This window comes from Talpa occidentalis, unplaced genomic scaffold (genome assembly GCF_014898055.3).
Source record: "Talpa occidentalis isolate TD23 unplaced genomic scaffold, MPIMG_talOcc4v2.1 talOcc4.8, whole genome shotgun sequence".
Taxonomy (NCBI): Eukaryota; Metazoa; Chordata; class Mammalia; order Eulipotyphla; family Talpidae; genus Talpa; species Talpa occidentalis.
Window position 1 is genome coordinate 76,588,249 of NW_023605194.1, and position 21,141 is coordinate 76,609,389.

The following is a 21,141-nucleotide window of genomic DNA, read 5'->3' on the forward strand; positions in this document are numbered from 1 at the left end:
ACTAAAGAATTAATTCCATTATTTTGGGAAAGACCCAGGGAGAACTTAGGTCTTTTTGATGATTAAAACAATTTGGTTATTTTAGCATTTATTCTGAGCCCTCCTTTTAGTTTCATAATATTTATTAGACATTTCAAATCATTTTAAGAGTGTTAGAATCTACCTGGTTTTCTATTACTTGTTAAACTTAGAAAGAATCACATCTTACAAAACTTATCAATACGATTCATAAATTGCAATTTTATTTAGAAATGAGGGAGAGATAAATAGGTATGTGATAAAGCAAGTATCACAAAAAGTTAATAGTAGGTGGGTATATGGGTATTTACTGTAAAATTCTACTCTACAGGTTTGAAGTTTTTCATTGAAAAAATGTTGAGGAAAAAGTGGGGTGGGGAAGAAAAACAAAAACAGCCCTTCCCATGTCTTCCTATTGTACAGGATGTGACAGCAGGTCAGGGAACCAGACCTGGCCCTCCCTCCCCAATCACTCAGATGGGGTTGCAGTGAGGCACCAGAGTTGGGTCTTCAAAGACTACCAGGAATAAGTTAGCACAATCAATAATAGAAAGGGGCAGGCAATAGGCCAACTAAAAACTCTTGTGTGATTATAAAACACCTTGGCCAGGAACACTGCAGATGATACTTAGGGTTCAAGTATAAAATTAAAGGAATAGTTTGTTCCCCCCAGATTGGACACCTCAGGGTAAGTCTGAAGTACAGGCTTCAAGTCAAGTTCTAGCAGTAAGGCTGGAAAACTTCAAGAGCACAGCCTGTCCTAACTAGGCTAAGGTGGTATGAGGAAATCCAGTAGGAGAGGCAAGAAGCCTGGGAAACGTAACTGGAAAGATTTTTATAGTTTTCACCTCATGTCACATGGAATGAATGAAATTCCAAGTCCTTTTTTAAGGAACTGGTTGTCCAAATTTCTCAAACTTCTTCCCTTCCACCTCACCCCTAATTCCAGAAACTTCATCTGTATCCAAGAATTTCTTCAGATAATGCTGAGTTAGACACTAGAGTTAACCAGTAAAATGGCATAATATTCCGGGATCACATACGCATGACCTGCAAAGAATTTATAAATATACCTTTGTTTGTCCTTATAACTGAAAACTAAAGAGCTATAGACTTAAAATCGCCAGAGGTATAAATACCCCAAAAGCACAGTAAATCATTAGAGAAATGCAAATCAAAAGCATGGTGAAATCTGATTTCACATATAGTAGGATAGTTATAACTAAAAACTGGAACTTGTGGGCCTCCCCAGTGGCACAGCAGATGAGCGCTGGGTTGTGAAGCTGCCCGCAGCCTCTGCAGAGCCAATTCTATCCCTGGCCACCAGGTGAGGGTCCCACATGGCACGCAGACCTCTCCTGCCCGCCGCTGCTCCCCTCAGCAGTGTACTTCATCAGTCTGTTCTGCTCTCTGCTCTGGCTCTGGTGAATTCTCTCACCTTCCCGCGGTTCTGACTGTACCCAGTGCTTGTATAAATAAATAAATAAATCTTTAAAACAAACAAACAAATAAATAAATGCTTTCTCAAAAAAAAAAATAAAAAATAAACAAACTGGAACTTGTGTTATTGCTGGGTAGGAATACAAAATGGCACAGCTGCTGTGGAAAAGGTTGATAGTTCTCAGAAAGTTAAATGCCGCGGACCAGCACAGCAGTAGCCCATGAGGCCACCTCAGGGTTGAGAGAAGCGTGCAGGGTGGTCAGGGCGTCGGCGAAAGAAATGACAGACAGACACACTTCAAGAGTGAAAATCTGAGTGTAATTTTCTTTAAGTTTGTGACTAGTATATATATGTTTTCCAAAAGCACAGGAATGAATATCAATGAAATTAGCTTGCTCATGGGCTCAGTCAATCATCATCAGGGAGGTGATCTACATAACAAGCGATGATTGACTGAGCCCATGAGCAAGCTAATTTCATTGATATTCATTCCTGTGCTTTTGGAAAACATATATATACTAGTCACAAACTTAAAGAAAATTACACTCAGATTTTCACTCTTGAAGTGTGTCTGTCTGTCATTTCTTTCGCCGACGCCCTGACCACCCTGCACGCTTCTCTCAACCCTGAGGTGGCCTCATGGGCTACTGCTGTGCTGGTCCGCGGCAGTTAAACACAGAACCACCATATGCCCCAGCAAATTCACTCAAATAGCTACCTTTACACCCATGTTCACAACAGCATTATCTAAAACAGTGAAAAGGCACAAACAATTCAAGTGTCCTTCAATAAATGAATAAACAAAACATGATATATATACAATGGGATATTACTTAGCCACCCAAGGAGTATGGTGGCATTTAACACAGATGGACCCTGAATTACTCTGCTAAATGGACAGAATGCTGTCTACAGGAGGCACAGAGAAAGTAGATTTGTAGTTACTAGGAACTGGAGGGATGTTTTATTATATGGGCTCAGAGCATGTCGGTGATGTTGAAGCTTTGGTTGATGGCTACATTGATTGCATATAAATGCTACTGAACTGTATACTTAAAAATAGTTGAAATGTCAGTGTTTTAAGTATGTTTTACACCAAAAAAAGGAGCCAACCACAATTAGTAAATAAATGCTTATTATGCATATGCCATTAGGCCAAAGGCTGTGTGCTCACTGTGCTAACATGAATTTGTTCCCCATGCCACGCAAATGTAGGCAACTGGGGAACTGAGAACAACAGGCCTTCTATAAGGCCCACGTCACTACCAATGGCCTATTATGAAATGGCAATCCATTTTCCAGGGCCAACCAGACCCCAAATACACCCTTTATGAAGATCAGCTTCGAGGGACTTGAAACATATTAAAAACAGCACATACTTTATTTCTGACCACATAATCAACAAACTTTTCCGTGCTACACCTCCATGAAGTCTTCTCCATAGAACTGAGTGTACTGGAACCAAGTTGTTTCTGATGATCAGGAATCAAAGATCAAGACACAGTGCCTCAAAGGTAAGAGTTTTGTATCTGTCCTCCTCAAAACCAAGACAAAGCATATTTTACTTTCAAAGTAAAGGTAAATATCTTATCATAGCCTTCAATCCATATCCATGCGGACTTGGCACAATTCTTCTCATACATAATTTACCTCCAGTGAGATGAGGACTTAACAATAAAACATGCAATTTTCAATGTAATTTGCATTATTTGAAGCATTTGAGGATGAAAAGCAGAACTCTACAACTATCTTAAAAGAAAGCAGGTTCCAGGAGTTTTTTTTTATTGTTTGACTAACAGAACACATGAAATTAGGCAGAGAAGTCCCCAAGGAAATGATGAAATGGTATTTCACTGCTGTTTGCCCTTTGGTCCTTCATCTTCTAAGCACTTACATTTTCTTTTAAAGATATTAGACATTTATTTTGATCATAAATGCAATCCAAGTGTGAATAAATGCATTTTTTTTTAACAATTCCCCTTCCTATCCATGTTTCTTTAAATAGAAAAAAGTGCTATATGTCTCTTCATAGCCTATTCGGCCACAGATGTCCCACATATGCTTTTAAAACCAGACTAAATTGATCTTCTGAAATCCTTTCTTGAACTACAGCTTGTTCTGTTAAAGTCCTGGGAAAGCAGTCCTACTGATATTGTCGATAGTCTCCAAAAGGTGAGGATGGTAATTGGGTGGAAGGCAACTGAGAGGGGTCTTCAGTAAACTGAGGACCTGCAATTAAGAAAGAAAAGGATTTTAAATCATCAGAATATTATATAACTAAAAACAAGTCTCTGTACAGAGTAAGTCAATCAGCTCAATAAAAATGTGCTCTCTCAGGGTTATAATCTCAATTTCTTTGTAAATGTGTCTCATTCTCATTGAGAACATCTTCAGATTTGTTTGGTACATGACAGACTGGCTTCTCTTGTGCTCCAGAATGAACAGCTCTCAAGCTACACCAGGAAAGTCAGATGGATTAATTACCGCAAGAAGCAATCATCAAGCTTGGTATTTTTTTTTTTCCTTTGCAGTTTCATGGTTTTATTAACACAATGCATGTGCACACTAGCTGGCTATTCTTTTATATAGAGGCATGTTTTTCATTTATTTATTTATTTGTTTGTTTGTTTGTTTTTGTTTATACATGCACTGGGTACAGTCAGAAGTGCGGGAGGGTGAGAGAATTCACCAGAGCCAGAGCGGGGAGCAAAGCAGGCAGAAGGACCGAAGTACACTGCTGAGGGGAGCAGCGGGCGGCAGGAGAGGTCTGCGCGCCATGTGGGACCCTCCTCTGGTGGCCGGGGAGCAGCCGGGGATCGAACCGGCGCTGCAGAGGCTGCAGGCAGCTTCGCAACCCAGCGCTCAACCGCTGCGCCACTGGGGAGGCCCTAGCTGGCTATTCTTTCTCTTTGCTGCATAGCCTGGCACTGGGGTGGGTGATGTGGATGCCCAGCTGTGCTGTTCTTTCCACAATGGCTTTTGGTTTTTGGAGGAGACGTTGTGAGCAGTCTCCGCACAGTAAGGTTGGCTGCTCAGCAGCAGCATGTCAAGCTCCTTGACGTTGTGCACCAGGAACCTGCAAATCACTGGACAGCAGGTGCTTTATTTTCTTGCTGCGCCCATAACCCATGCTGAGCCTCAAGATCTGGTCTTTGAATACCCTGTGCTCCCTGTTATCAATGCCTTTGGGTTCCTGATGGTTACATTTAATTTTAATGTGTCGGACTGACTGGTGCCAGATGAACTTCCTGGTGCTCTTTTTGACAACCGTGGGTTTCCTAAGGGGTCTGAGGGCAGTTATGATGCCAAATGGAAGATGGCTGCCACCTCCGTAGGCAGCACCAAGGAAGAGAGGGGCAACAGTCACGTTTTTAAAGAAACTGCTATGATGCTGCCATACCTTCTGACATGTTTTTCAGTGGCTATCTAAAAGTATCTTCACAATGTTTAAGAACCTTAATCATGGTTTAAGAGAACTCAGTCATTCAACTTATACAACCAATTAAGTAGGGATGAGTCCTGAAATGGGGAAATACTGCTAAACTTGCTGTAGAATAAAGTCATGTAGTATTTAGTTTACAAAGGATGGAAAAGCCTATAAACTAAGAAAAAATAATATGGCTCTTTAAAAAAAGACTCTCACGGGAATAATCCCCCCCACCCCCTGCAGGAAATCTAAGCAGACTAAAAAATATCTGAAGAGAGAAAAAGGGCAGTGTTAAAAATTAATTCTCTGAAGCTCCCAATGCTTTACCCAAGGGTATATTTTCATTTCACTGCAAAAGCAGTATCTGTCCACTGTAGAAAACTTAAGAAGCTATTGGGTGAAAAAAATAAATAAATAATAACCATTGTTACCATCCTAATACAGTTCTAATTTTTTCACTGTTTCAAGAACTTTTTCATGTAATTGGAAAATGATTAACTTCTCAAAGATGTCCCGCCACACAGCTTTTCAGAAACACATCTGTGAAAAATAAAAATGTACTTCTTGTGACAGTTCCCTTGGAGGAAAAAGCCTACGGCAAAATAACCAAAACTAATTTCTAAAAGACAATGTATGTTTTTGTTATATCAATTTCTGATGTTGTATGTGACATCTTTACCACACTAACATGGTTAAAAACAAACTAAGAAGTAAAATTAGAAAGTGACCATAACATGAGTAGTAACTCAGAAGTAATGACTGAAATACATAAGGTAGGAGGGTCAACATCAAAATCACCCCAAATGGCATCTAATGAACAGTGTGAAAACTGTGCCAGAGACACTGAACCTCTCGCCAGGTGCCTCAGGGAGATCAGATCAAATTGGGAGCTGTGATCTATTCCTAACTTAAAGCTGAATCTTTTCCACACTCCCAAAATAGTTTTCCACATGTCTCAGTATTCTGCATATTTTCTTCCCCAAATGCTAGGACAAGCGTTCGCTTCTATAATCCTCACAATATCTCTCTGCTTCCTTTCTATGCCAAGCTACATTCTCATTTAGACAACTAAGGTTTCTATAGTTTCAAGTAACTGCTTAATAGCTGAGATCTTCACGTAATGATCACCTGGTCCACAACTTAGTTTCTACCCTATCTAGCAGATAAAATGAATAATTAGCAATAAACATTACCAACTTCCAGAGACTTTCCCTGTGAACCCTACAGTGACCATCCCAAACATGAGTCACTTTTCTACCACTCTTTAATTTTTTTTAAAAGATTTCTTTACTATAAGATTTTTATTTATTTTGCATAGAAGAATAGGCCAGAGGTGCAAGGGGTGAGAGGATTCGCCAGAGACAAGTGGGGAGCAGAACAGGCAGATGTACAGAAATAGAAATACACTAAGGAAAACAGCGGCGAAATAGGAGAGGTCTGCTGTGCCATGTATCTAGCTCCCTGGCTGGGATCTAACTCAGGCCATCGAGGTGATAGTGCTGAGACTTAACCCTTAGGCCACCAGGGAGGCCTCACTCTTATTTTTTTCAAAGCAAGCAACACAATCAATAATCTCATTTATCTGCTAATATGTCAGTCTGTCTTCCCCTACCAGGAGGTAAGTACTTGTTCACCCCTGTATCCTTAGCACCTAGATCAGTGCCTGGCACGTAAGGGTATGGAAAGAAGTTATCATTGCTGTTACACATATGCAAAGATCTTCTAAACTGGTAATTTCTAATTGGTAATAAGCCTATGACAGTTGTCTCTGGTTCTATTTGAAAAGGTATGGCTGCAGTTACAGTGTTTAGGCACAATAATCAAAATGCTTTGGTTAGATAATGTGCTGTTGAGCTTTTCTTTTAGTTTTCTGGTTTAATCAGGGTTCATTTGCTTATTAAAAGAAATTACCAATTTCTTGAGCCACTTTTTAGCAGACAAAATATGTTTTCTCTAGATATTAGGATACCATTTAAAAATGTTTGCACTATGATATTAAGCAGAAACGAAACTCACCATTGGGAAATTGTGAAGAGGCAAATCTTGTCAATAATATACCAGCTCCTTCAATTAAAGCTAGGAGAATGCCACCCATTGCAGCTGACCCAACCATGGCCACTGGTCCATCTTAGAATACAAAACAACAAAGAGATTACTGTTAGAAATCTAGTTTAACGTAAGATAAAGAATTGTCTACATGGTTACTCCCTCTTACCCACTGGTAAAGACAGTAAGTCAAAACTGTGGCTCGTAGATAAAACTCAGCTCACTGCCTATTTATGTAAATAAAGTTTTATTGGAACACACAGTCACGTTCATTTATTTATACACTGTCTATGGCTGCTTTTGGGCTACAGCAGAGTTAAGCAGTTGTACAAAGACCTCAAACCCACAAAGCCTAAAATGTTTACAACCTGTCAATGTCTGACCTAAACCACTAAGCCTAAAGGAATTCTGGATTACTCTCTGGCCCTAAGACCTCAAAGAAAATGGTTCTAAACTCTTAATTTCTAACAGTGCTATGTGCAGGTGTTATTTCTAAAAAAGATTTATTTTTATTTATTTATGCATCCAAGAATTGGGGTATAGGCCAAAGATGCAGGGAGTAATCACCAGAGACAGAGTGGGGAGCAAAAACAGGCAGATCTACTGAAATATACTGCTAAGGGGAGCAGCGGGCAAGACAAGAGAGATCTGCTGCGCCATGTGGGTCAGCTCCCTGGCCAGGGATTGAACTCATGCCACAGTGGCTGGCAATAGCTTAATAGTGAGAGACTTAACCCCAGCGCCACCAGGTAGGTCCTGTGGGTGTGATTTTTAACTCCAGAATACAGATGAGGAAACTGTCAATGTTTATTAGTAAACTGCCAATCAGTTAGTAAATGGAAGAACCAGGAGCTGAACTGCTCTTAGTGGTTAGAACTCCATGATCACTCATTCTCCAACATTCCAAATACAGTCCAATACAGTCCCTTACATCCCCCCACCAATCACCATATACATTCATATTACACCAAGTTAGGAAATGCTTAGTTTTATAAGTCACAGATATCAGTAAATTAAGACACGAGGTTTTCCAAAAAGTCTTGCTTCTACTAGTGCCTATGACTGCTTACTTCTTGCTGCCAGTATGGCTCCTGTTAAGGCACCACTTGTGATGGAGTTCCAGGGATCTTCCTTCCCTCTGACTTGAACCATACTGCAGTCAATCATGGAAAACAGACCTCCCCAAACTGCAAAGCTACCTATTTTATTTAACAACAAACAAAAAAATACATATTTAATTTTTATCTGCTATTTAAAGTATTACAGTTAAAAATAAGTTTAAATAACAACACTCATTAAATTCTTAAAACTCTCATACCCCAAATACATGCAGATACAAGTCTAAATAAGTATTTAACAAAAGTCAGAACACCTATCTTTTTAATAAAACCTAGACTGTATTTCATCAGCGGGAATATAGGTCATGGTCCAACACCTGAAAGAAGTCAGGCCTGAAAGAATCAGAGTACCTGGGTCTAAACACTCAAATTCCTTTTGAGAAAAATGTACATGTTTAAATATCAATACATAAAACCAAACCACCTGCTCCCTCCCTCCTCCTATAGCTTGACTCTAACTCCTATTTTTTTCAGTAAGTGTCCCTGAGCGCCCACTCTATGCAAACCCCAAGAGGAACACAAAAGAAATGTATTCTATTCCGGCTGTGTTGCAGGTGTAAGCCCGCAGATGCTCAAGTGGCGGATGAATGGCACATGGTTAGACTTTGGAACATCAGGAGGACGGAAGTTCCCTTCCTCTCCTTTCCATCCTTTAGTAGTGCTCAAGCGTGAGGCTCACACTCCTCCTGAACACAGCTGACAATTCTGTAAGTAAAAGTCAAACACCAACACATACACACACACGTAAACAAGTACACACAAAATCTGGAAAGAACGAAGCTCTTCATCAGCATCCTCTCTGGGCACCACAACTGTAACTTAGTTCCGTGTGCTTTTATTTTCTAACTCTGCTAGAATGAATACACTTTCTATATCCTGGGAGAGTGACATGATGCCTCAGTATGTCAGAATCACCTCACAAAATTCCTCAGAGATTCCCACTCCCTCACTCCCACTCCCTATCCCCTAAGAATAACTGTCACACTGAGTTAGGGTTATTGATGAGAATGGAGATCCTGAGTCCTGGCAGAAAGGCAGCCTAGTGTAGGGAGCCAGAGCATTGTGGTTACCACCAGATTCTTCTAATAACTGTCACACTGAGTTAGGGTTATTGATGAGAATGGAGATCCTGAGTCCTGGCAGAAAGGCGGCCTAGTGTAGGGAGCCAGAGCATTGTGGTTACCACCAGATTCTTCTCCAGCTCTCACTGGAAATCTAGTAGATATAACCAATCAAATCTAACAAACATAACCATGCTGCAAGGGGCCTAGCTGCCCCAGCCAGGTAAAACACTGGCAAGCAGCTAAGAAAAGGGCCTCAAACCGTAGGGCCAACGTTTAAAGAGCCTCAAACCGTGGGGCTGAAGAAAAAGGGCCTGACACCATGGGGCCAAAGTTTAAAGAGCCTGACACTGTGGGGCTGAAGATTAAACATCCCTTTGTTTTTTGTTCTTGGTCATAAAAAGAAAAAACCTCATGGAATATACATTGGGCAATAAATCATATATATAAGAATACTGTAAGTACATGGCATGGAAAATTACTTGCTTAAAAATTAAACCCCGAATAATTTGGCCCACTTGACAATGGGAAATAATTACTGTGCAAGGGCATGTCTGATAAGCAACCTAGAGCTGGTCATAATAATATTCCTCATATGGAAGTTCTGTAAAGAAGCCTTGTAATGAATCATAAAGTTGATTGTGCTAGGAGCTTCTAGGTAGAAAAAAAGTTCTAATAACTGATTACTGGGAAGCAACTGGTTTCTAGCTGCAGGACAAATAGATAGAGGAGTCTCATGATATTGTAGCCTTGGCGATAGGGTGGTACCAAGGTCTGTTAGCTGACCTAGGTAGTTGTTTAGGCTGAAATAATGAGTCTAAATTTTAATTATCTATTTACTTTTTTTTTTTTTTTTTTTTTATAGAGGCATGTTTTTCTTTATTTGTTTGTTTGCTTGTTTGTTTGTTTTGTTTATACATGCACTGGGTACAGTCAGAAGTGCGGGAGGGTGAGAGAATTCACCAGAGCCAGAGCGGGGAGCAGAGCAGGCAGAAGGACCCAAGTACACTGCTGAGGGGAGCAGCGGGCGGCAGGAGAGGTCTGCGCGCCATGTGGGACTCTCCTTCGGTGGCCGGGGAGCAGCCGGGGATCGAACCGGCGCTGCAGAGGCCGCGGGCAGCTTCGCAACCCAGCGCTCTACCGCTGCGCCACCGGGGAGGCCCTATCTATTTACTTTTAAAGTTGTTTCTCTTCTTTTTTTTTTTTTTAAGATTTATTTATTTATTTATTTATACAAGCACTGGGTACAGTCAGAAGTGTGGGAGGGTGAGAGAATTCACCAGAGCCAGAGCAGGGAGCAGAGCAGGCAGAAAGACGGAAGTACACTGCTGAGGGGAGCAGCAGGCGGCAGGAGAGGTCTGCCCGCCATGTGGGACCCTCCTCTGGTGGCAGGGGAGCAGGCGGGGATCGAACCGGCACTCCAGAGGCTGCCGGCATCTTCGCAACACAAGCAACCCAAGCGCTCAACCGCTGCATCACCGGGGAGGCCCTGTTTCTTTTCTTAAAAACACGTAGGCACCAATATGTCTATGGGAAAGGAATGTACTGATTGTTTTGTTTTGCATCTATGCATATGATAATGTAATCCCATCGCTTGCTTAAAACGTATAAAGACCCGCTGAGACCCTCAGCAGGAGATGCTTTCACCAAAATAAGAGTGTTTGTATCTGCCTCACCTCCCCTTCCCTTCAGCCCTTAAAGTTTCGCCTAGGTCATCTCATCCTTTCAGGGACACCTGACCCGACATTTTGCTGAAATCTGGTCTTCGACATAACCAGTTAAATCTACCAGATCTAACCAGTTACAATACAGCATAAGCCCAGGGGTATCTATGTGTTAGCAGCCTGGCATGGGGTGCCACAACCCAAGCAAGGCAAGGGAGAAGGTAGTCATATGAAAATGAAGAATAATGAACCCTCCGGGCGGGACTAGAATAAGCAGTATCAGTGTGAATCATGATTCACCAAAAACAAAACACAAAGCATTTGATGGACAGAGATAAGATTTTTAAATGGATATAACAATTCCAGTTAAATTTCTGAATAACCATAAATCAAAAACCTACAAACACTAATTTGTGACAAGCTGTTAAACTGAACTAAAACATTAGTTGGTAGAATCTAAAAAAGAATAAAAATGATATATAATGTGTTACATACACATATAATAGATACATATACATGTATGCATGTCTGTATCTTTAACACAACAAAAACCAGAGTGTCTCCTTCAAATCAACAGGAAAAAATTTCTGGAATACATATGGAAAGATTATGCTTACCTCCCAACTGTGGAGCCCTGGTTTTAACAGCTGTCAAACTGCCACGTAGTCTGTGGTTTACTCCCTAAAAGCAAACGAAAGAAAGCAACCAAAAATATATTATAGGTACAATTCCAACCCACCAAAGGGGAAACCAGTGATATTTATCAGCTTCAAGTGATGATAAAGACTTTTCACCCACTTACCACTGGAGAATTGCGAAAGCCTTTGATTGCTTGAAAGATACCACCACCTATGGTGCCCATGGTAAAGGCCCCACCACAGTCATCCACAATTCGCCAGGGGCTAAGAACAGGGGGGAAAAAAAGATGACCATATTTCTCATTCATCAGCTTACATGAAACCTCTGCTAGCATAGTAAGAGATGCAACAGACTGTAGTGCAGGGTCCATTTCAATGTCAGTCCATTGCAATGCCAGGCCCATGAAATACAAAGATAAAGGATTCTGAACATCTTCATACCTATTCAGCCCCAAGTCATCTAAACCTGAAGGAATGGCATCAGCTTAAGTCCTCATTGCTGCTGTTGTAACTCCCTATAACAGCACTTTCTTCATGCATTTAACAATGAGTATCTATTTTAAGTGGAGCACTGTTCAAAAGCAAATAAACACCTATGACATTATAGGAAATGACATTATAATCAACAATGTTGAGTCAATCTCCTGGAGGTCAAGGTAAGTTCTCCAGCTGAAGCAAAAATTAAAGGTGAGACTGGAAGAATGAAAATTCAATAGATGCAAAGGAAAAAAAATTTTTCAATTTAAAAAAACTTGAAATTCTTTCTGCACTTGAAATTCTCTTTTTTTTTTGCATTTGGAACCTTAGTTTGTATTGGATCCATTTACAACATTGATTCCAGTTAGAGGGCAAATCTGTAAACTCAGCTCCCAAATGCAGCACCCCACATTACACAAAACACTGAAATCTGAGTAATCTGATTGATAAGAATAGAGCAACTATTCAAGGAATGTGATTTACAGTCTCTGACTATTAAATTCACTTGAACTCACAATAAGTAAAAGATACTTAGTTTCAAGTGTCAACTACTATAATGGACAGCTGGCAATCTACTTGCTCAAGTACACTTTTGAATTTAACATATTGTTACTTCTAGAAAATATGAATGAGTCATTTCCAACTTTGCCAGATAGGAACACAAAAACTTGACGTCAAAATAACACATTCTTTTCAAGTATAGTACAAATCCAGACTTTGTACAAAACAACTATCTCATGTGGCAGCTACTCCAGTTGTCAGCGGGCCTGCTTTTGTGGTCCTGAAGCAAAATCACCAACACTTGGGAGCTTGCTAGAAATGCAAACTCTTGGGCTCCCCCCAGGACCTACTGAACCAGAATGGACAGAATTAGATCCACACATGAGATGTGATTTCACTTTAAAAGTTTGAGGAGGGGCCTTCCTGGTGGCACAAGGGGTTAAGTCTCAGCATTGTGATGCTATCCATAGCCACTGCAGCACGAGTTCAATCCAGGGAGCTGACCCAGTGGAGCAGCAGACCTCTCCAGTCTTGCTAGATGCTTCCCTCAGCAGTGTATTTCAGTCAAACCGCAAGTTCTGTTCCCCACTCTGTCTCTGGTGAATCCTCTCACCCCACTGCACCTCTGGTCTGTATCCTAGTTCTTATATGCATAAATAAATAAATCTTAAAAAAAAAAAGTTTAAGAAGGAGTGCTTTGACTTTAAACCATTAACAAGAAATAAGGAAGAAAGACAAAGAATAAATTAGTGACTCCCTCAGTGTAGTGGGTCAGTACTTGTAAATATGTATGTAAAAAGGCTGGTGGTCTAATAAATCTAAGATTTAGCCTAAGTGATCTTATAAACAGTGATCTTATAAAATCAGTGACCATTAAAAAAGTCAGTAGGGGCCTCCCGGGTGGCGCACCAGGTTGAGCACTGCACTGTGAAGCTGTCCACAGCCTGAGTAGCACAGGTTCGATTTCCGGCCAATCAGGAAGAAACCCACATGGCGTGGAAGACCTCTCCTGCCTCGCCCGCTGCTCCCCTCAGCAGTGTCTTCAGTGTGTCTGCCTGTTCTGCTCCCCACTCTGTCTCTGGTGAATTCTCTCATGCTCCCGTGCCTCTGGCCTGTACCTCAGTTCTTGTATAAATAAAAATAAATCTTTAAAAAAATAAAAATAAAAAAGTCAGTAAAGAACAGCAGGATTCAGATCAGAGTGCAGAGTATTTCAAGAGAGGATGTCCACAACAAAGTTAAGATGGAAAGAGTTTCGGAACTAAATCACAATGTCCTCGCAGGGAAGTGATGGGCTACATAAATGGAAGGTGGAAGATAAAACTCCAAAAGAATGGAAATGCCAGAAAAATACAACAGAATCAGTAACTAACAGGAACAATATTAAGCTATCATTTATTAAGCATTAACTACTTTAATAAATCGACACGCTGATGACAGATGCATTTTTTTTAAAGATTTATTTATTTATATAAGAACCGGGGTACAGGCTAGATACATGGGAGGGTGAGAGGATTCACCAGAGACAGAGCGGGGAACAGAACAGGCAGACTGACGAAATACACTGCTGAGGGGAGCAGCGGGCGGCAGGAGAGGTCTGCGAGCCATGTGGGACCCTCGCCAGTGGCCGGGGATCGAACTGGCGCTGCAGAGGCTGCGGGCAGCTTCGCAGCCCAGCGCTCAACCACTGCGCCACCTGGGGAGGCCCATAACAGGTGCATTTTTACAAAAAAAAAAAAACCACTGTGATTTTCGAGAAAGCTAGGTTTACTTTCCCAGAGTAACTAACCTTTTAACTTTGCAAGAGTATTCCTGTCCCCTCTCCATTTTACAGAAAAACAGAGGCTCAGACAGAGATTAACTTGCCCAAGGTCACATAGGCAGTAAGTACAAGCAATTTAAATACAAACTCTGGTATGCCAAAGCCCTCAAATTCTTTCAACTGTAAAACAGAGACTAAGAGTTTTTGAAAAGAAAGCATTGTAACAAGTTGTATTTGGGATGAGTAAGTCCATAAGATGTAAAAAGGGCTAGAAGTAAAGAAAGCTATTAGGAAGCTATTGTAAAAAGGAATTAAAGGACAATAGATAAAATCTTGACAATAGGAATCAAAAGGCAAACATTTTGAAAGAAATTCAGACAGCTTATGCGTGCTGGAAGAGGGAATAGACAGAGAGAGGGCATTCCATGCAATTGTTTGAGCTTGGGTGATTGAGAAAATGCTCCTACCAAACAGGGCAGTCCAGAAGATCAAAGCAGTTTTGACTACAGAACTAACCAGGCAACTGACTGCATTGCTTCAGGACGTTATGTACTAAGTGTAAGTAAAGGGATTACCTAATGGTTTAAATAAATGAGACCCATTATGACCCCAGAAGCCTTCAACGAAGGCAACCTGAGACTTCTTACACCAATTACGCTATTTTACTATTTACATGCCTGATATTCTTCATGCTTTTATTCTTCGAACCTAACCAAGTGCTAGCTCTGAATAAAAGCTGAATGAATAGGTTTCTGTCCATAGCTTTTCGGAGAACAATAGCTACTATCTCTTTCTTTTCCAGATAATTTTTACCACCTCCTCCCGCCTACAGGAGTTTATCCAGACATCCTGGGCATAATCTACGTTCCACACATTTGAAATGCTTCGTCCAGGGGTCACATATCATACAAATAAAGCCCCAAACAATATCCCCCCCAAGGCCTAGCTTTCCTTTCTCGAGGAGGAGGAACTGAGCAACAGCGAGGCGTAGGGACGCGTCCAAGGTCATCTCAGCGGTCAGAGGGGATTATTACTGACCCCGCACCAGCCGACTGGACTCAGGGTTAGGAGCAGGTTCCGAGGCTCCGTCAGACCCAGGTGCGGACCTCCTCGCCGTCCGGCGCAAGGTCACGAGGTGCCGGGTGGGAACCGGCGAGGCTGCCTCACGCAGCCCGCGGGGTACAGGGCTGGGCCGCAGCCCTCGTGGCCTTCGGTTACCAAGCCCGCGTCGACACACCCGAGACTGAGTCCGCCCTGCACCTCGGGAGACTGGTCAGGGGAGAAAGAGGGCAGGAGACAGGAAGGTAAGGGGGGAAAGCTCACCAAGGCTCTCGCGCATACTCCTCCATCTTGACTCCGGCGCCGCCAGCGATGCCGGGCAAGCGGGGCGGGGCCTGACCCCAGCGGCGGAAGTGATCCCGAGAGGAGGGCGTTGCAGTCTATGGGGATTGGCTCGCTGTGTGCCCCTCAGCCAATGGGAGCCCGGGGGCTTGCGGGGGCGGGGCGGCGGCCGGTGCAACGAGGCTGGGCGCCCGCCAGGTCTTCGAAGGCAGCGGTTCTGGGCTGCGCGAGGGGCGGGAGCTCTGGGGCGAAGGGTTCAAATTACCTGGTCACTGGAGGGCCTTTGACCTGAGATAAACCTGGTGTTATTCCGCTGGGGTGCACTAGACTTCATAGATAAGGTTTCTTTGTTTTTAGTACTTTGTCAACTAATGCTACTAATTGGTCAAGATTTGAGAAACCTTCATGACAGCGATTTAGTGTTTTATAGTCGCGGTGCCTAGAATGCAGTAGGTGATCAATAAATGTCTGTGAACTGGATGTACCTGGGCCATCTAGGGTGCCCACTAGGGTCCCTCAATTTGAGGGACGAAAACAACAGTCTCTTCCTGGCCGGTGCCCCAATCACCAGATGTGGAGGATGTTTAGCTCAGAGACGAGAAATCCGAAAGAATGGGGCCCATCCACTGGCCCTTCGCGCATACTCAACAAAACCTCAGTCACTGATGGCTGCTGAAGGAGAGCTTCTCACTTCTGCACTTCCCAGTTTGACTTTAGAATATGAATCTTTATTTTATGGAAAAATTCGTGCCCTAATATTATGAAACTGCAGAAAGAGTGAGGTTCCCTCTGACATCTTGGGAATAAGATAAGCAGATAAACTGAAGCCTCCATAGAACTAAAGGGTGGCAGTACAATGTGACTTGTAACCAAGAAGAACAGTTCAAACTGCCTATTCTGCTCTGGATGTGTACATCCAATAAGTCCTTTTTGAAAAAATGCATGGCCGTAATTAAATCTAACTAACTGCACAAGCTGAAGAGACATGTGGGAGATGGGCAATGTGGAACCTAGAAAGAAGAACTCACAGAGCAAGAATTTGATGTTTACTCAGCACTCCAGACCTAGGGGTATAAATATTTCAGTAACTACGGGCTTGTATTCTCTTGAGCAAGGATATTTTTTTCTGATCTCAACAGACCCAGATGAAGTCTCCCTCAGCTCTAGCTCCCCTAGTGCCAGCTCCTCTCCTTTACTCCTTTCCTTGTTCATTATGCAATCTCCTAATTGTTATTTGCCTTCGGAGAAGATTTTCCTTTTGAGAAAATGCCCTGGCTGTTCATGCTCTTCCTGCCCACTTGAAAGTTGCTTTATGCATTTGCCTGTTGTGAGCTTGGTTCTTTGAATCAAATCAGTCACCAGGAATGGTGAAATGCTGAGTTTCTTAGTTTACACAGCTGAGGGCCAGACTCTAGGCAGAGGTTAGCCAGCTCTGCTCATACCAAAGTTCAACATCCTGAAGGAGTTTACTGTTCTGGGAGCTGCTGCTCTTGACCAGCAGGACTTCTCAGCCTCTGCCTTCTCTGTACTGCAACAATAACAGCATGCCAGGACAAGCTTCACTGGGCAAGGCCTGGGACTTTGCCTTTATTGGCTAGAGGTGAAAGATGTTACCCCTTCCTCGATCTGAGTGAACAAGCCACTTGGAAGAAGAGCTTGGTATTTTAATCTCCTCCTAGCGAGTCTTAAAGGAATCTGAAAAGTCTGAGAACAGAAAAACATGAAGGAATGAGAAGAATTGAGAGAAAACTCACCATTAAGGTAAGGGGGGGAGGGTGGACTGTCATTCAACACAGTGGTTATATTTTATGGAAAATCAGTGTTCTGGACTCAGCGTGAGACCACTGCTGGGACCTCCGCTGACCATCGCTTTGGGGACAACCTCTCCATATGTGACCTGAAAGAACTGTGACCCCCCCCCCAGAGTTTGTTTTACTGTAAGGTTTCCCTGAGTGAGCAAGGTGAGGAAGGATGGATCTCCCTGTGCCTTAGGAAACCGCATGGGTAGATGAGGTCTGAGAGGTCAAGTTCACAGGTCTTCCTCACTGTAAAGTAATTGTCTACCTCTGCCACCTCCACCCCACAATTAGCTCTTGTTCACCTTCCACTCTTGGAGAGTAGACCAGTTCCTTTTGTCTTGGTGGAGGAGCCACCAAGACTAGGATGGGGGATAGATATCCAGGGTGCTGAACCAAGAGTGTCACCAGCGGGATTAGAAATCCAGTGCCAATGGAAAGACCCTTACTCTGCTCTCAGGGTGGTCCTAGTTTAGGGTGCAGTTGGGGAGAGTACAGAAAAATGTTGACATGATTCCTACCCTCAGGGTCCTCAAACTGCCCTTGAGGTGAAAGAACGAATTCCTGTGAAATAGCTGTTGGGTCAAAATTATAAAACTCCACAGTGTGTGACGTAGAATATAAGTGCTAGAGGCTTTTGTTGGGAGGCTTTTGGAGGGTGCAGGGCTTCGAGAACTCCGTCCGCCAAGAGGTCACAGGCTGTACATATGGCTTTAAGCTCCCAGTCCCACCTGGTCTAGCCACAGAGAATCACAGGTTAGCATGGACAGGCAAGGCTCACACCATCGTCAGCTCTAGGGCTTAGAGTTCCAGTCTGTGTTTGGGGCCAGTGGCTTGCTTCCAGAGGCAGAGTCTGCTGTCTGGGGAAACTCCAGCCTCATCACAAGAAGAGAGTCAGTGTGAGTCTGTACAGTGGACCCTTGGACAATACAGATTTGAACTGTGCAGGTTTGCTTATATGTGTAGTTTTTCAGTAAATACAGTTGATTCTCCCAGATCCACAGATGTGGAAACCATCTATAAGGGATTTGAGCGCCTGTGGATCTTGGTATCCACAGAGTGGGGGTTGGGGATATCCTGAAATCCATCCCCCAGGATTCCAAGGGGCATGACTGAAGTTAATGGAGGTGGGGAGGGATGAGAAGTAATACATGGATTTTTAGCTGTGTGGGGTCAGCGCCCCTAATCCCCAGATTGTTCAAGGGTCAACTGTAGTAAGTCAGTACTCCCCCCCATCTGCAGATTTGTTTTCCTCAGTTTCAGTTATCCATGCTCAACTGAGATTCAGAATATTATGTACAATAAGATATTTTGAGGGGCCTCCCTGGTGGCGCAGGGGGTTAAGTTTCAACACTTGGAGCTATCCCTAGCCACTGCAGCACGAGTTCTATCCCCGGCCAAGGAGGTGACCCACAGGACATAGCAGACCTCTCCTGTCTCACCCGCTGCTCCCCTCAGCAGTGTATTTCAGTAGATCTGCCTGTTCTGCTCCCCACTCTGTCTCTGGTGAATCCTCTCACCACACCCGCCCCCCCCCGCCTGTATCCCAGTTCTTGTATGCATAAATAAATAAATCAATAAATCTTTAAAAAAAGATATTTTGAGAGAGAAGACCAAATTCACATGGTTTTTATTGTAGTATGTTGTTATAGTTGCTCTATTTTATCATTAGTAACTCCCTTGCTGTGCCTAATTTATAAATTAACTTTATCAGAGGCTTGTATCTATAGGGTTAGGTACTATCCACATTTCTGGGCATCACAGGGGACCTGGGAACATGGCCCTGGGTAAGGACGGCTACTGGAATAATATGTTGAGTGCCTATAGTGTGTCTGATGTTATGTTATGTGCTTTGCATGCATTGTCTTATTTTATTTAATATATTTAATAGTTGGCTATTAAATAGAGAGGTTATGTGCTACACTGTACTGCCACCCCATGTTCCTGAAGATGTGACTTTCCTGGGTTCATTTAGCCCAGTTGAGAACCACCCTAAGCTCTAGTTAAATTAATTCTGGTTCCCGTAGGCCTCCTTGGTGGCACAAGGGGTTAAGCACAACGTTATGAAGCTTTCCGTAGCCTCTGCAGCATGAGTTCGATTCCCAGCCAGCCAGGGAGCTACCCACATGGCACAGCAAACCTCTCCTGCCTTACCCGCTGCTCCCCCTCAGCAGTGTATTTCAGTCAGTCTGCATGTTCTGTTCTCCACTCTGTCTCTGGTGAATCCTCTCACTGCCCGCCTCCACCCCCGCACCTCTGGCCTGTACCCCATGCATAAATAAACAAATTTTAAAAAAATTCTTGTCCCCCACCTTCCCAAGTAATTTTTTTTTAAGATTTATTTTTATTTATTTATACATACAAGAACTGAGTTGTAGGCCAGCGGTGTGGGGGGTAAAAGGGTTCACCAGAGACAGAGTGGGGAGCAAAACAGGTGGATCTACTGAAATACACTGCTGAGGGGAGCGGCGGATGAGGCAGGAGAGATCTGCTCTGGTGATGGAACCATGCCGCAGTGGCTAGTGATAGCTTGACAGTGCTGAGACTCTAACCCCTGCACCACCAGGGAGGCCCAACACACCATCTATTTTGACTAAAATAATGGGGCCTCTTTTCTCTCCACACCCCCCTAGCACAATTTTGTGCTTACTTTTTCTCTAGGAAATAGGCTGTGCCAGAGTCCCCAGTACCCAAGATGGATTTGTTTTAGCTGGAAGGGGATGCTGAGCTGGGTAACCATGGTCTTGTGAGGAGTGGGTAGTGTAGGGGTCCCTTGTGCAGGGGCTGGAGGAGGCTGTACTCCTGGGCTCTGGGTTTTCAAACCCTCCAGCCCTAGCTGGGATGTCTTTCAAGGCAAGACTTTCAGGGTCTGTGGACACTCAACAAAGGCTTCCAACTGCGTCATATCAGAAGAGCCAGCTGTTTGGAATTGTAGGACATGAGGCAGAGAAGACACCTGGGTTGATGGCTGACAGCTGTGATTAGGAGGCTGTGGAGACTGCCCTTGAGTTTGGAAGCTGTGGGTTTTCTTGGGTATGCCCCTAGAGCAGAGACTACTGGGCCTAGAGGAGAAGGCCCCAGACACCAGATGGTGCAAGCCGGCCCTGGGGCTGAAGATGGGGGCTGCCCTCACACCCTCGCTCCTCTTCGGAAAGAGTGAACATTTTTGGCAGAAAGCTTGAGAAGGAAGAAGTCTTGGGGGCTGGAAGGAGAGCTGCTTTCAACTGACTAGGGGACCAGAGGCAGCTCCAGAGCTAGGGGTAACAGAAGATGATGCCCTTCTAGAAATCCTCTTCAGTGAGAGAAGACTGGCCTGAGGAGCGGTGGGAATTGGGAGGTGGAGTTTGGCCAGAGACTTGCTGGTGGGTGCAGGGGACACCCTTTCCAATCCACTGCCGCCATCCAGGAGACCTTGAGCCCTTTGTTGCCCCTCTGGGCCTCCTGGCCCAACTCCTCCTGACACCACCAGTTTGCCTTCTGTTGGGCCCTGAACAATTGCTTCTACCTTAGCTTCACTCTGCCTTAGGGTACAATTATTTTTTATCCTATTAAATTATACATTTGTATCATCTACTGAGGGTGGTTACTGCTGAGAAATAGAAAGAAAAAGATGAGAGAAGAGAGTGGGATGGGGAGAAAAGCACCCAGAATGAGAGTAAAGAGAAGTAATTATACAGCTGCTAGTAATGTCCCGCGTGTCAGGTGTCTCGACAAGTGTTCCACGTGTTTGTTTGAATTTAACTTTCACAACCATCTTCCGAGGTCAGCATGGCTACTGTCTTTTCGTGGACGATGAGGCCAAGTGTCCAGGAAGAGGAGCACTGGTTGCTGGCGATGGCAGGTGAGCCCTG

General features: G+C 43.4%; 1 protein-coding gene and 1 pseudogene across 1 annotated transcript; both read right to left on the minus strand.

Annotated features, from left to right (window-relative positions):
- Nucleotides 1-3,209: 3,209 nt before the first annotated feature.
- TIMM17A (translocase of inner mitochondrial membrane 17A) lies at nt 3,210-15,553 on the minus strand. Its single transcript, XM_037496671.1, has 6 exons — nt 15,477-15,553; nt 11,578-11,677; nt 11,393-11,456; nt 8,003-8,131; nt 6,903-7,013; nt 3,210-3,688 (listed from the first exon to the last, which is right to left on the minus strand). Exons 1-6 carry the CDS (start codon nt 15,500-15,502, stop codon nt 3,603-3,605), a joined length of 516 nt encoding a protein of 171 aa, XP_037352568.1. The 5' UTR covers nt 15,503-15,553; the 3' UTR covers nt 3,210-3,602.
- LOC119233949 (60S ribosomal protein L32-like) lies at nt 4,356-4,871 on the minus strand (annotated as a pseudogene).
- Nucleotides 15,554-21,141: the final 5,588 nt, after the last annotated feature.